Source organism: Crinia signifera, chromosome 4, assembly GCF_055691185.1.
Source record: "Crinia signifera chromosome 4, ASM5569118v1, whole genome shotgun sequence".
NCBI classification, from domain to species: domain Eukaryota; kingdom Metazoa; phylum Chordata; class Amphibia; order Anura; family Myobatrachidae; genus Crinia; species Crinia signifera.
Window position 1 is genome coordinate 205,711,843 of NC_139220.1, and position 12,658 is coordinate 205,724,500.

The window sequence follows — 12,658 nt, forward strand, 5'->3', positions numbered from 1 at the left end:
TTTTAAAGTTTTTTTCCGCCCACATTTCCAGTTTAATTAAGTCCCTTTGTAGTGTATCCACATCCTCTCCTGACTTCATTTTCTTACTCAATTTCATCGGCCACAAATATTGCAATACATTAATGATATAGGTAGTGGAGTCTTTGCGGGACTCCACTTTGGACCTTATCCCAGCTGTAATGTATGCCATTTATAACCACACTCTCCGATTGTGCAACTAGTTTTTAAGCCAATTAAAATGTGTATCTTATTCCCCTAAGTTACCTAGTTTTATTTATAACATTTTATGAGGTACCGTGTCAAAGCTTAAACGAAATCAAGAATTAACAGATTTCTTTAAATCCACCCTTACTGACTGCTTCATAGAAGCTAATTAAATTAATCTGACATGATCTATTTTTGACAAACCCATGCTGATCCTTACTTATCACCTTCTCCTGTTCTAAGAAATTTTGCATACTATATCTTATAATATTGTAATATTTTCCCCACAATGGATGTAAGGCTGACCGGTCTATAATTTTCAGGATTAGTTTTGCTACTTTTCTTTCATATTGTTACTACGTTAGCTATATGCCAGTCCCTTGTTACCGTCCCCGAGTTCAATGCATTGAATGTCTGATATAATGACAGTTCTATGACAGAACTCCATTATTCCAGCATGCTAGGATGTGTTTTGTCCGGAAAAGGAGATTTGTTTATTTTTATTGTTTATTTAGTTAACAGTTTCTTATATAGCGCACACACATTCCGCAGCTCTTTACAGAGAATATTTGAACATTCACATCAGTCCCTGCCCCATTGGAGCTTACAGTCTATATTCCCTACCACATGCACACAGACATTCTGGGGTTAATTTTTGTTGGGAGCCAATTAGCCTACCAGTATATTTTTGGACTGTGAAACAGGATTACCTGGAGGAAACCCATGCAAGTACGGGAAGAATATACAAACTCTGCACAGTTAGGGCCATGGTGGGAATCGAACCCATGACCTCAATGCTGTGAGGCAGTAATGCTAACCATTACACCATCCATGCTGCCCTGTACTTTTTTAGGTCCGGTAATCTATTTTTGACAATTTCCTCACTCGAACATATAGATTGAATGCTAAGCATTTGATTGCTCCCATCCGTGGCAGAACCGCTGAAGTTTCTTCCCTTGTAAATACCGAAGCAAAAAATGTATTGAATATTTCTCCTTCATTCACCAGGGGACACTGCAGTCTTCATACATTGGGGTATAGAGCAATATTTTCCTTTCTTAACCGTTTCCCGTTGTCATTACTATACACAAAGGCAGGACACTTGTTCCCACTTCCAGCAGCTAAGTGGAGATGGTATTCCTGGAAATCTGTGGAATAAACCGGTCCATGGTGTGGTGACACTACTCGGCACTCTCTTGTAGCTTCACTTTGCTTTCTAAAATGCAAACAGTTTTTTCTATTTGTGAGCAACGGAGTATGTAGAAGATGCACAGAGCTGATCTAAAGTGCAGCCTTCTCTAACTGCCGACCAAATGTCAATGGCATTAAGACATTACCCGCCTCTCTATAAGTAGGGAACATCATACTTCTACATTAGTAACCTACATAATTTATCAAAGCAGGGAATTAAATAATTTCTGACCCCCGTCTACCATCACTGTCTACCATATATATCCAGATGAAGGGCGGCACTCGGAGACTTATTACCAAGGTGAAAAATGTAGTGGTTTATTAGCAGCAAAGTTTCGGGGCTTACACCCCTTTCTCATCGCTTTTGTGTGTGGCCTGAGAAAGTGGTTTCAGCGCTAAAACGTTGCTGCTAGTAAAACAATACATTGGGAAGAAGTCTCCGAGTGCCACCCTTCATCTGGATATATATGTGAGAGTGATGGTAAGACGGGGTCAGAAATTATTTAATTCCCTGCTCTATGGTTCCGCAATCACAACCATCTCATATCAGTGGGGTGCTCCTCTACGGTAACATATACTGTTCCACATATATCGCTTCATAGGGCCACACGGGTTCATTAAGGGCACTCCCCAATCGAAGAAATAGGTAAAAGTCATTTATTACATCACCATATCCAAACAGCTCCAGAGACCAAGGGCTTGGGGGGAGATTCTCTAAGAATCTCCGCCCCCCCCCCCCCCCTTCACCGCCCATCGCAATTATAATTATCGCATATGTTCTAACATATACGATAATTATAGGAAAGGACAGCTCTTGCGTTAAGAGCTGTCCTTTGCGGTGAGAGTCCCCAGGTCCCAGCAGGTCTCGGCGGCTCCCCCCTCCCTCCCACACCCGGCGCTGCTGCTGCGCCTGGCTCTCCTCCTCACTGCACCCGGAAGAGGATCAGTGCAGGGAGGAGGTCACAGCTCTGTGCTGCCCGGACACAGGTGAGGGGGGAGGAGGCGATGTGGGGGTCCGTATGAGTCGGCGGGGGTCCGTGCGGGGCGGCGGTGGGTTCGCGTTAGAAGCCCATTGGCTTCTATGGGGCATGGCGATGCCCCCCTTAGTCTCTGAATCTGTATGGTTGTGCAAGCTGAGCTATCTTGACAAAGGCCATTCCTGGCGAAACGTCAACGTGTGAGAAGACCACTGTTTGGATGTCAGCAGTATGGAAGTCAGCAGTATACTTATGGACGGGTGCAGCACTCCAAAAGTCTTTGTTAAGAATAATAACTCAGGACAGTAAATAACTTAATGGCAATGTTCCAATGCCTTGTATTTAGTGGCATTTTCTTCAGAACCACTAAATACAAGGCATTGAAACGTTGCCATAAAGTTATTTGCCGTCCTGAGTTGTTATTCTTAACAAAGACTTTTGGAGTGCTGCACCCGTCCACAAGTGTGTGTGTGTATATTCTCAACTGTCAAAGCCTGGGGTGTTTTGAAGAAATACATGTGGTCTGTGTGCTAAGCCTTGGAGAGAGAGAGAGATAAAGTGGATTGATAGGAGCTGGTTGGCTGGTACTTTTATCTCCACCCACTGTCTGGTTGGTATTTCATTTCTCCAAGGCTTAGTACATGTGCTCCACTGTTATTAAAGACAATTTGCCAGATCATGCTTTATAATTGTCTACAAATGATCCTATGTACTTTTAATTAATTACCTATTAATTAATTGAGCTCAGTATTGGACATGGTGGTAAATGTGGGCAGATTATTGGATTATGCGTTGTGCCATTTTCCGACCACACAAACCGGCCTCTGATGCCAGAGGTTGTTAAGCAGCATTATTATACCAGTTATTATTATTGGTGAGGTTTCTAGGTGGAAGGATTTTGCGAGATAACGGTGAACCGGCATAGGATGCAATTTGAGGTGCCTGGTCGCACTGGCATGATGTCAGGTGTCTTTCTAAAAGAGAGGGAATTGTTAGCTGGTGGGCTCCAATATAGAATAATTAATAAAGTATGTAGACTGGACAATTGCTAGTTAGGTCTTAATTAATGATGACAGAATTCAATGCAATATATTGTAAAGCTGGGAACAAACTATGAAATGCTTAGTCGATGATATCGTTAATGAATTTCCTTGAACTCCAAAATGAACGATATACAGTAGTGCATCCACACCGAATGATTTGAGATACAATAAAGATAGATATATTGTTTGCTTTACCAGTGACCTTCTTGTTTTATAGTGATCATTCATACACACCGAACAATATGCACTTGGTCATAAATGACAAAGGCATCATTTTGCTACAAGTAGATATGACGGGGTGCGATAATGACCCACGGGGAGCTTGCATCGTTAACAATATAGTGGGTACATGCTAGTTGGTATGCATGTTAATATTGTTAACGATAGTTATCATGCTCAGCTTAAGACCGCTTTCAGACCGCAAATGCAGAGTCGCACCGCAAATTTGAAACGGTTCACTCCCGGTCCGACCCTGCATTTACGGTCTATTCAGATCGCATCAGCGTACCGGCATTATTGCCGGTGCGCTGATGTCATGTGAGGGCACGTCGGAGCGTTATCAGGAGTGGGGGAGGAGGCAGCACTTAGAGCTGGCGCTGCTCCAAGCGCTGCCTCCTTCATAGTGAGAATGGGAAACGGGTCGCTCGACTCGATATACCCATTCACACTGCACAGCAACTAACCGGTAAGAACCTTTTTTTTTTACTCGGTTTGTATTGCCGTGTTGCTATTGGTTAGCTGTAATCGGCAAACTCTTTCACAGTGCACCAATTACCGGGTCAAAAGACAAGAAACCGGCATGAACCCGGTAATTAGGTGCGGTGTGAAAGGGTTATAAGTGTTCTGTAATTGTGTACTGTAGCACCAAGAGCAGAATCTTATCTATAGATTTATAACCTTTTTCCATGTCCATGTCTTATTCCAGCAATTTAGTGTTGCTTTAATATTATCTTAGCTCACTGTCTGCTCACTTATCTTGTAAGCACAACACATTTCTGTATGATAACCGCTTAAGTTCTAGAATGTTATAACCTCTTTCTTTGTATGTATACCTCTTTATTTTCTCTCCTCTCTCAGGGGAATACTTTTATTGTGATTTCAAGTTTTATATTTATATAAGCTGCTAGGATATTTTTTCTGTATATTACATACCTAATAAGGCAGAAATATTATACTCAATTAAAAACATAGACCTGCTTCTTTGCTGTCTCCACCTCTATAGGTATTTTGATGGCAACCTAGAGAAACTGTTCTCAGAATGTCACGTAATTAACCCTAGTAAGAAGTCTCGGACACGGCAGATGAACACACGTTCCTCTGCTCAGGATATGCCATGTCAGATCTGCTACTTGAATTATCCAAATTCGGTGAGTCTCTATAATTTGTTACATGAAACGTGTACACTACAATACCACCATGTGGTTTTTTTTTGTGTTGAAAGCCTCCAAGGAAAGACCCGGCAATGATTGGATTTGTTACAAATCTTATGTCATTGGTTTAATCACCATATGGCGATTTAAACTTAATTGGTTGCGCCCGATATACCTGGGGTATACTTTTGTTTGTTTAATCACCATGGTGGTTTTATTTTCCGGGTCACTTAGGGGGTACTCAGACATGATTCCAGCTGAACATTTCCGGCGTCATTTCCGCTGCTGTTTTCCACAGTGCAGATTCGACCTTTTTAAAAGGCCAAATCTGCATGCCGTCAATATAGATTTTGTACCTGTCTGTTTTCCAGACATTTTTAGTTCTGCAATCCAATTTACAGTGCTAGAGTTCTGTGTTTTGTAGGAGATCTGTTGACATTATAGGATAGTATTTTAGAAAATCTGTAAATGTTTTTTTGCCTTTTTTATAACCCACATTATTAATGGTTCATTCTGTTTTCTGCAGTGTTCTAAAATACCTCTCTTCTTTGTACATTCTCATTCTGCAGTATTTCACAGGCCTTGAGTGCGGTCATAAGTTCTGCATGCAGTGTTGGGGTGAATATTTGACCACCAAAATCATAGAAGAAGGAATGGGACAGGTAGTAACTCTTATATATGTACAATGAAGTTATTAATATATAACCTTTCTCTGCTTTCTTTTTCTTCTGTTTAATAAGTTTTATACTTGTTGCATTTGTATTTTATATTTACCAGTTTCTCCAAAAATATTAGATTTTTTTTTTTTTTACCAGTATGAGTATATCCCCAATACTAATTTTGTTTTGTAAACTGCTCCCTTTTCTTTTTAGACCATTTCCTGCCCAGCTCATGGCTGTGACATTTTAGTTGATGACAATACAGTCATGTAAGTAGTGTACCTTTTATACAGGCAATATGGGATTTGGAGAGTGTGGCATACTGAAATCCAAAAGAGATGATTAGTTTGCCAAGAGATGTGGTGTAGAATGAGGAAAGCAGATGGGCTAAGACTGTGTCTTGTGGTACTCCAACTGATAAAGGTAGCAGAACCAAAACTGAAAGAACAGTTAGATTGGTAGGATGAGGACCAGGATAAGGGCTGCACCCTGAAAACCTAGGAATTGTTTGTATGACAAGAGCTGTCAACAGTATTAATAGCCGCAGAAAGATCAAGAAGTGGTGTAATGGCCATTAGACTTAGCAGTGACTAGTTCACTAACTACCCTAGTCAGTGCTGCTTTCTGTGCAGTGTTAGGAATATAAGCCTGACTGTAGTGGTTCCAATATGTTGTTTGAGTTAAAGTGTCTGAGGTGAGTATAGGCAAATCTCTCAGGTAGTTTGGAGGAGCATAGGAGCTAAGAAATGGGAGGGTAGTTTGAGAGAGTAAATGGGGTATACACACGGTGAGATTTTGGCAGGAGATATTGACTACATAATCAAAATCTCCTAGAAGGTTATCTATAATCTCTCGTTTTTTTTCCTGCTTAGTCAATATTAGCATAGTTTGACTGTGCAGAAAAGGCAATTTTGACTAGATCATATACCATCATTACTTTGTCAAAATCTCTTGTGCTTCAAATCAAAATTGCTTATTCAAAATTGGCCATTAGCCTATATCTCACCGTGTGTACGGGGCTTTAGATTTTTATTTTCCATTTTTTTTTCACAATTGCTGGGAGATTACAGGTTAGGTTAAGGTTGGGAGAAGCACAGGAGACCCGTATACTTATTTGTGAGGGTAAAAGAGGCTATAGGATCAAGAGAAGAGGTAGTAGAATATGGGGATAAGAAGAGTGTAGATACTTCATCTTCATTTGTGAAATCAAATTAAGAGAATGTGCCTGGGGTTCAGGTAGGGAATTGAGCAGGTCACTGGCTGAAGAAGAGCATAACATCTCACTTTGGGGCTTAGCAATCTTGTCCTTGAAGTAGAAAGCAAGATCCCATGCATTGATAGTTAACAGGGATCTATGGAGCTGTTGTGCTTGCTCGATGAGGGTTCTGTATAACTCATTGCAAGTTCTGAAAAAAGTTTGACCCAAGCAAACACAATTTACATAAACTTTTTATTACAAACGTAACTAGCTTTTTGTTCGTGACTTCACTTAGGGGGATATTCAATCGCCGTCGAGCATCTCCCGTGGGGGAGATGCTCGACGGGCCCTATTCAATGCTGTCTTCCCCGACAGCATTGAACAGGGTTTCCTGGCAGAACGAGCCCGACATCTCTAGCTGTCGGACTCGTTCTACCGGGCCACAACTGCCGGCTGCATCTCGTCACTTCCCGGCCACAACTCGCGGCCACGCCCCCTTCTCGTCCCGCTGCAGGCGGGACATTGAATCCCGCCTGCATGTTCTCGGTTGAGCTGACCGAGAACGGGACTGGGTCACGGCAGGCGAGCAAGCTCGTCTGCCGTGACCCGAAGATTGAATACCCCCCTTAGTCTTTGCTCTTCATTATAATTATATGAGATGTATAGAATAGCAACAGATATTAATATGTTTGACACAACCACCAATATAATGAAATGCTGCTCCGTGAGAGACTAGTGTGGGTGAGAGATTCGGTATGGAACAATCACATATACGCAAAATACATAGAATATAAAATACATAAGAAAGTAAAATTAAAAAAAAAGAAATACTTATGTGTCTAACATTTTGCCCTTATAGCCCAATACATTTTTTTTTATCAGTCAAAAACACCTGAATTGGGTCCCAGCCTGCACGAAAGCATAATGCAGAGGTGCCCAAATGCAGTCCTCATGGCATCATATCAGTCCAGGCTTTAATAATAACCAAGATTGGGCTCCAGTGACTTAATACCGCAATCAATTTAATTTAACCATCTATGCTCAGCCCTGGACCATTTGGGTGCCTTGGGGACTACGTTTGGGAATCTCTTGCATACTGTAATCCTCTGTATATACATTTCTCAGTGCTGGTTGTAATATGTTTGGAGATTAGGGGTTCTTTCATTTTTATCATGTGACATTGTAATCTAATGTGTCGATTTTTTTGAGGATTTTTATTTCTACATTGTGTTTTTCTCTAACAGGCGACTGATCACAGATTCAAAAGTGAAGTTAAAGTATCAGCATTTAATAACCAATAGCTTTGTAGAGGTAAGTGTCTGATCACAAAACCTTGTCCTACAGATTTATCGTGTTGGCTCTGTAGCACAGCTAATGCCAGTATACCTTACAGATATATCCGCATATCTGGCTGTGTGTTTGAGTGACCCCCTTCCTTCCTTCCTGACTGCTTGTACACTGACTGCAGTAAATTACGTGACAGATGGGCAGACAAATTTAAATACCTACCCAGATTTCTACCAGTGATTTCTGCACAGACATATTGAGCGGCTGATAGGGAAGTAGGTTTGGTTTGTCGGCGGATCCCTTGGATCCCTCGGCGTACCCAGCCTTAGGCAGAGGGGATGGTATGGAAGAATGTCAAAATGTTTTGAAAGTTTAGCTTCACACTGAGCAGTATAAGGTGGGACGGGATGTTCCTGCCAGGTAACATAGCGGTCGTCATTGCTATGATGCTTCTAATAGTTTTCATTTGACAGAAGTATAGTTAAGCAAGGGTAATGCAGTAAATAATCCTTAAGGTTTTCGACTTCTCAATAAACTGACATCCTAAATGATACTGTATTTAACTTCATGCACAGTACTGCAGCACTTTGGGATGCATAAAACAGGTCTTTAAATTGGAGAAATCACAGGTTGCCATGGATGACAAACCAGAATCATGGAAGCAGCGCATTTAGTGGCAAATAAGTATGTTTAACCCTTTGAGATTTTTCCGGAACCAACTTGCATGAACCTGAACATGAACTTTAATAAAAAGAAATAGGTGCACTTAACTACTAATTACACCACCAACCACTCTGAACGGCAGCTACAGCTGTAGGTCCTGCTACCTATCGGTATGGGGGAAGAAGAATGGAGCGCTAATATAAATAGTAATAGAAGACTGCCACTTTTTTTGGTACTTGTGAGTTATCTGGGCTGCCGATTTTTTGATTGTATGCCTTAAGTTAAGGCATACAATCAGATGCGATGCGATATCGCATCGCATCGCATGCGACCATCGGATGCGATGACCCGATTTTTCCATAGGAATCAATGTTAAAATGGACTGAGTCCATTTTAACATGGAATTCAATGGGAAAAAGGGGTCCTTTTCATACCCCTACTATCCAAGTGGGCATGGAGTTGGATATAAACCTGTGGCGAGCGTAGCGAGCCACCGAGCCCGAAGCATGGCGAGCGGACGGTATTCCGTGTCCCCTCGCGGGGCTCGCTACGCTCGCCACGCTTCGGGCTCGGTTTATATCCAACTCCATGCCCACTTGGATAGTAGGGGTATGAAAAGGACCCCTTTTTCCCATTGAATTCCATGTTAAAATGGACTCAGTCCATTTTAACATTGATTCCTATGGAAAAATCGGGTCAACGCATCGCATCGCATCCGATGGTCGCATGCGATGCGATGTGCCCGATCCGACCCGATTTAGAAATCGGGCGCCCAGATAACTCATAAGTACCCTTTTTTTTTTATGAAACTTTGATGACTATCATCTAATACACAATAAAAACAATATATGAAGATGTATATAATTAACAAAGCAGCACACAGCAATGAAATATTGGTATGCAGAAGTGGCTATAACCTACTGTGTTATTTTTTTTTAATTAAGTATTTTTTATTAAAATATTGATTGTGCATTTACAATTTAACAAAACTACAAACAAAAAGGGTAAAAAATAATACTTAACAGACAAATCCAAAGGGTTAATAATCATAGACATAATGGATATAACAAGCCATTCATAAACCTCATATTAAAATAATGGGGGGGGGGGGGGGGAGGATAGAATCACGGAGATAAATCATTAAAATGCTATGGTCCTATTTAATAAACCATTAAAATATTAAGCAGGTTGTTGAGCTGGAGAGATGTTCCCCCATACTGGTGATCTAGCTTATTTGGATTTCAGCCATCGGTCCCTTATTCAATGAAATTTAGATTCAGCCTTACGAATAGCATACACATATTTTTCATGTTGAACAGTAAGATTAAGCAGTGACAGCCAAGCCACAGCTTCAGGTCCATAAGAGGCCATCCATGCCCTAGCAATAGATACCTTCGCCATAGCAAATACCGGCATAGTAAACCATTTAGTATATTTATCAATGGAGTCCTCAAATATCCCAAGACAACAGCCCTTAGGGGTGAGTATAGCTTTCGGAATACCCAGGTTAGACAGAATTATCTAAACTATCCCACATGAGGGCAATCCACCGCAAATGCCAAAAAGAGCCCACCTCTGATTCACATTCTGGACAGCAATCAGGATGTCCTCCAAATATGCATAACTTGATAGGTGTAATATACACTCTATGGGGTATATTCAATTAAAGTCAGATCCATTCCGACATGCCCTATTCAATGCAGCCAAATCCGTCTGTCGGATTTGGCTGCTGCTCAACCAGCTTGCGCCAGGACTGGCTGAGTGATGGGAGGAGGCAGCGGGAAGTGGATGGGAGGTGGCACGGCTCACCCAGCCAGGACCAGGGGAGCAACATGAGGAGGCTGCGGGAGGATGGTTCATGGTGAGCTGCTTCTGCTCACCCGGCACCGTCCTCCCTTTTTTTAGTTGGATTGAGATTGTCGAAAATGGGGTCAATATCTATCGGTATTGGCCGCATTTCCTGAAAAAAAATACACATGGATCCGCGGCTATTCGGCCAATCCATCTGGTTTTCAAAATTGTCGGGAATAAAACAGACCTTATTAAATAGGTTATTAAAATAGGTTATTAAATAGGTTGGAAGCCCTTCCAACCTAAATTATTCGGAGACTGCCATCTTCGTGACAAGACGGCAATTTAGACTGTAATTGAGTATACCCCTATGAAGGCTAAACAGTTGGATTTGCTGCACTCTAATAGCTACAGAGAAAAGTTTAGGAGACTCCAATGCTACATCCCATTCATCTTCATCAATAGGGCCCAGATCTTTTTCACAGAAAACTTTGAAATTGGTTAAGCAATCAGAATGGTAATAAAATAACAAAAAGGAATAGGAACAGATTATATCCTAGGATAAATTAAAGACCTTTTTTTTTTTATTATTCTTGTCAGTTTATTCTGGGACAAGTCTACTGTATGTCCTTCTCCAAGATGGTGCACAAATTAACCCACGGTTGTAAACAGATTTGCAACTTCTATGCGATTAACCCTTTGCGTGTCAACATCTCTGTGAGATGTGCAAAATATCGGTACTTATGTAATATATGGGCTCCCGTTTTTCTTATGAGTCCGCGTCCCCTCGCGGGGCTCGCCACGCTTCGGGCACGGTGGCTCGCTGCGCTCGCCACACTATATAAAATCAACTCCATGCGTAGTTGGATAGTAGGGGGTATGAAAAAATGGGGTGCATTTAACATGGGAACCCAGATAATACATAAGTACCAAAATATCTGCTAAAAATGGCAGCATCATTAATAAAGTTTTCAATGTAAATTTAGTGTTCTCAAGATAGCAGTAAATATCTGAGCTGGACCCCTTTTGCAGGGTATAGCTGTATATGCCAGCCTGTTTGTTTCCATTAACAAGTAACTGTGTAACAGCAGCCAGTGTAAGTGAGCCACTTCTTTGCTGAATAAAGCAATATAAGCCTGTCCATGTTTGCTGGTGTAAAGCACACTGACACTGGACTGTGGAGTGATAAATCATGCTTCTCTTTACCGGCCAACCTGCATTATGCCATCTGTGATGTTTAGAGGAGGAGGAATCAATATATGGGGCTGTTCTTCAGGGTTTGAGCCAGGCCCCTTATCTCCAGTGAAGGCCAATCTTCATGCTTTAGACATTTTGAACAATGCTATGCTTCCAACTTTGTTGCAACAGTATGGGGAAGAAACTTTTATATTCCAACATGACTGTGCCCCAGTGCACAAAGCAAGGACTATAAAAACATGGTTTGATAAATTTGGTGGGGAAGAACTTTAATGGCCCGCAAAGAGCCCTGACCTCAACCACATTGAGCAGCTTTTGGATGAGCTGGAACGGAATGTGCAAGCCAGGGCTTGTCGTCAAATGAATGGGCACAAATTCCCACAGAAACCATCCAAAATCTTCCAAGAAGAGTAAAAGCTGTTATTGCTGCAAAAAGGGGATTACATTGATGACTGTCCCTGTTTGTATAATGGTCCGGTTTCTGAATCATTTTGTCCAAATAGTGTATGTTCTATAATGTCACTTACACAACATTAAGGTAAAGATGGACCACCAAGTGCTAAACAACTATATTAAATGTAGGAATGTGACTTGGGTGCTTAATTCTTTGTTAAATCTTTTGTAGTTGTGTTTTATTTTGTATCTCTTTGCTGAAGTATGCCCCCAGGAGTCAGTAATATAAACTGAAAGGTTCTATTTGTGTCTGCCAAAAAGATCATCTAGTCAGTGTAAGAAACAGCTGGAACAAAGCAGCTATGGTATCATTTTACATGTTGTGCAGAACTGTTGCTACAAGCTTACTTCCTTGTTGTACCTCCCATCACCTATTCTAATAGCTGTTTCTTTTCTTCAGTGTAACAGACTTCTGAAATGGTGCCCTGCTCCTGACTGCCATCATGTCGTTAAGGTTCAGTACCCAGACGCCAAACCTGTGCGTTGCAAATGTGGTCGTCAGTTCTGGTAAGATATTGTAGAAAAATATGGGCTTACTCTCATAAAGTCCAACACTTCAGGCAACTGACATGCTATTATATTTAGTACTGGGTTATTGTAGCATACAATTCTTAATGCAGAGTAT

General features: G+C 41.3%; 1 protein-coding gene across 2 annotated transcripts in view; it reads left to right on the forward strand.

The window, feature by feature from the left end:
- Positions 1 to 12,658, forward strand: part of ARIH1 (ariadne RBR E3 ubiquitin protein ligase 1) — a 74,624-nt gene that overhangs the window by 47,112 nt on the left and 14,854 nt on the right. For both annotated transcript variants that reach the window (XM_083183544.1, XM_083183545.1), the window contains exons 3-7: positions 4,638 to 4,782; positions 5,355 to 5,447; positions 5,658 to 5,713; positions 7,887 to 7,953; positions 12,434 to 12,540. In XM_083183544.1, the coding sequence (XP_083039670.1) occupies positions 4,638 to 4,782; positions 5,355 to 5,447; positions 5,658 to 5,713; positions 7,887 to 7,953; positions 12,434 to 12,540 (468 nt within the window). The remainder of the gene's footprint in view (positions 1 to 4,637; positions 4,783 to 5,354; positions 5,448 to 5,657; positions 5,714 to 7,886; positions 7,954 to 12,433; positions 12,541 to 12,658) is intronic.